The 1,473-nt window shown below is 46.0% G+C and overlaps 1 protein-coding gene across 1 annotated transcript; it reads right to left on the reverse strand.

Moving 5' to 3' along the window:
• Positions 1 to 603: 603 nt before the first annotated feature.
• LOC143034796 (serine/threonine-protein kinase pim-3-like) lies at positions 604 to 1,140 on the reverse strand. The gene has a single exon (XM_076201142.1). The coding sequence runs from the start codon at positions 1,138 to 1,140 to the stop codon at positions 604 to 606; it is 537 nt and encodes a 178-aa protein (XP_076057257.1).
• Positions 1,141 to 1,473: the final 333 nt, after the last annotated feature.

Below are 1,473 nucleotides of genomic sequence, written 5' to 3' on the forward strand. Positions count from 1 at the left end.
GGCACCGACTTAACCTCTTCCTTAGGGATCTTCTTTTTCTTAACAACATGCATTTTTTCCAATGGCCGTTGTGGCACAAATCAATAAGTCCAAAGACTCTCAAGCCGTCGTCCCATTACTGTAGTGGGCGCATTATCATTTTTATCGCCTCTTTCTCCCACGAAGCGTGTCATCCTCTTCAGAATGGTCTCTTTTCCTTCCTTTCTTCTTTATGGATAAAGAGACGTTTTGGGGCTTCGTCGGGCGTTTTTTCCTTTTGGGATTTCTCCGGGCGACGTTAGCGGTTTCGAGCTCCGTTTCGGTAGTGAAATCCGTCTTTCCGTCCTTTTCGAAGGAGAGGCAAGATGATTCATTCTCCAACCACTGATGGGACAGTATTCCGTCGAGTGATGGGCGGCCCCAAGGGTCTTTTGCGAAGCATCGCATTATTAGGTCCCGGCAGACGTTCGGAACGTTCTTCGGGAATGACGGACTGGCCCTACATATGGAGGCGTCTGTGTAGAAAGGATCACGGCGGCACACCATGTAGTAAAGAAGAGTGCCCAGGCTCCAGACTGTTGCGGGCATGTGCAGGAACTCGCCTCCTTTGATGTATTCTGGAGGCTAGTAAATTCGAGTTCCGCCTGTGTCCGTTCCTTTGTAACTCGTAATGCGCTCTCCGCAACCAAAGTCGATTACTTTGATATCAAGCTGGCCTGAACTCTTGTCCCTGAAGAGCAGTATATTTTCTGGCTTGATATCTTTATGGGAGACCGCGGCTTCAAAACATCCTTTTATAGTTGTAACAATGTTTTTGAAGAGTCTTCGGACTTCTACATTCGATAGGTCGTTGTCGTTTTCTATATAATCGTACAACGACATGGACGACGGAATAAGTTCCATTACCATATAGAAATTATCATTGGCGATAAAATAATCATACAGCTTGATGACGCCGGGCACCTTCTGCACCTTCTTCAGAAGCGCAGCTTCCTTCGGGATTCTCTTCCCGTTGCGACGTCTATATGATTTCATCCGCGCCAAGGGCACTTTCTTCAGGGCGACCTCCTGGCCATCGATGATCCGCTTGGCTCGGTAGACAGAGCCGATGCCTCCTTTGCCCAATAGCTCCTGCACTTCGAACTCGTTCAGCTTCGTCATCCTTTCCCAAGAGAGTCTTTGTTTGAGAATGTCCCAATTCCTTGTCATGAATGAAAGTCACATCACACATTAAAGTAAACACCTGTACTGACTAGTTCGTATTGCGCATACGAATACACACCTTAATATAAGCTTGTATCTACATGTAAAAACTTATGTTATCTTTAAAAAATTCCCAATTATGCAGATGCAAAGAGAGAGAGAGAGAGAGAGAGAGAGAGAGAGAGAGAGAGAGAGAGAGAGAGTCATCATTTGTTGCTTATGATTCGAGTCTTTAACACGGAAATAATGAGTTCAGAGAGAGATCACGGCGAAGTCAGCTCCAGGTTCATA

This window comes from Oratosquilla oratoria, chromosome 18 (genome assembly GCF_046742065.1).
Source record: "Oratosquilla oratoria isolate Oo_2021 chromosome 18, ASM4674206v1, whole genome shotgun sequence".
Classification (NCBI taxonomy): Eukaryota; Metazoa; Arthropoda; class Malacostraca; order Stomatopoda; family Squillidae; genus Oratosquilla; species Oratosquilla oratoria.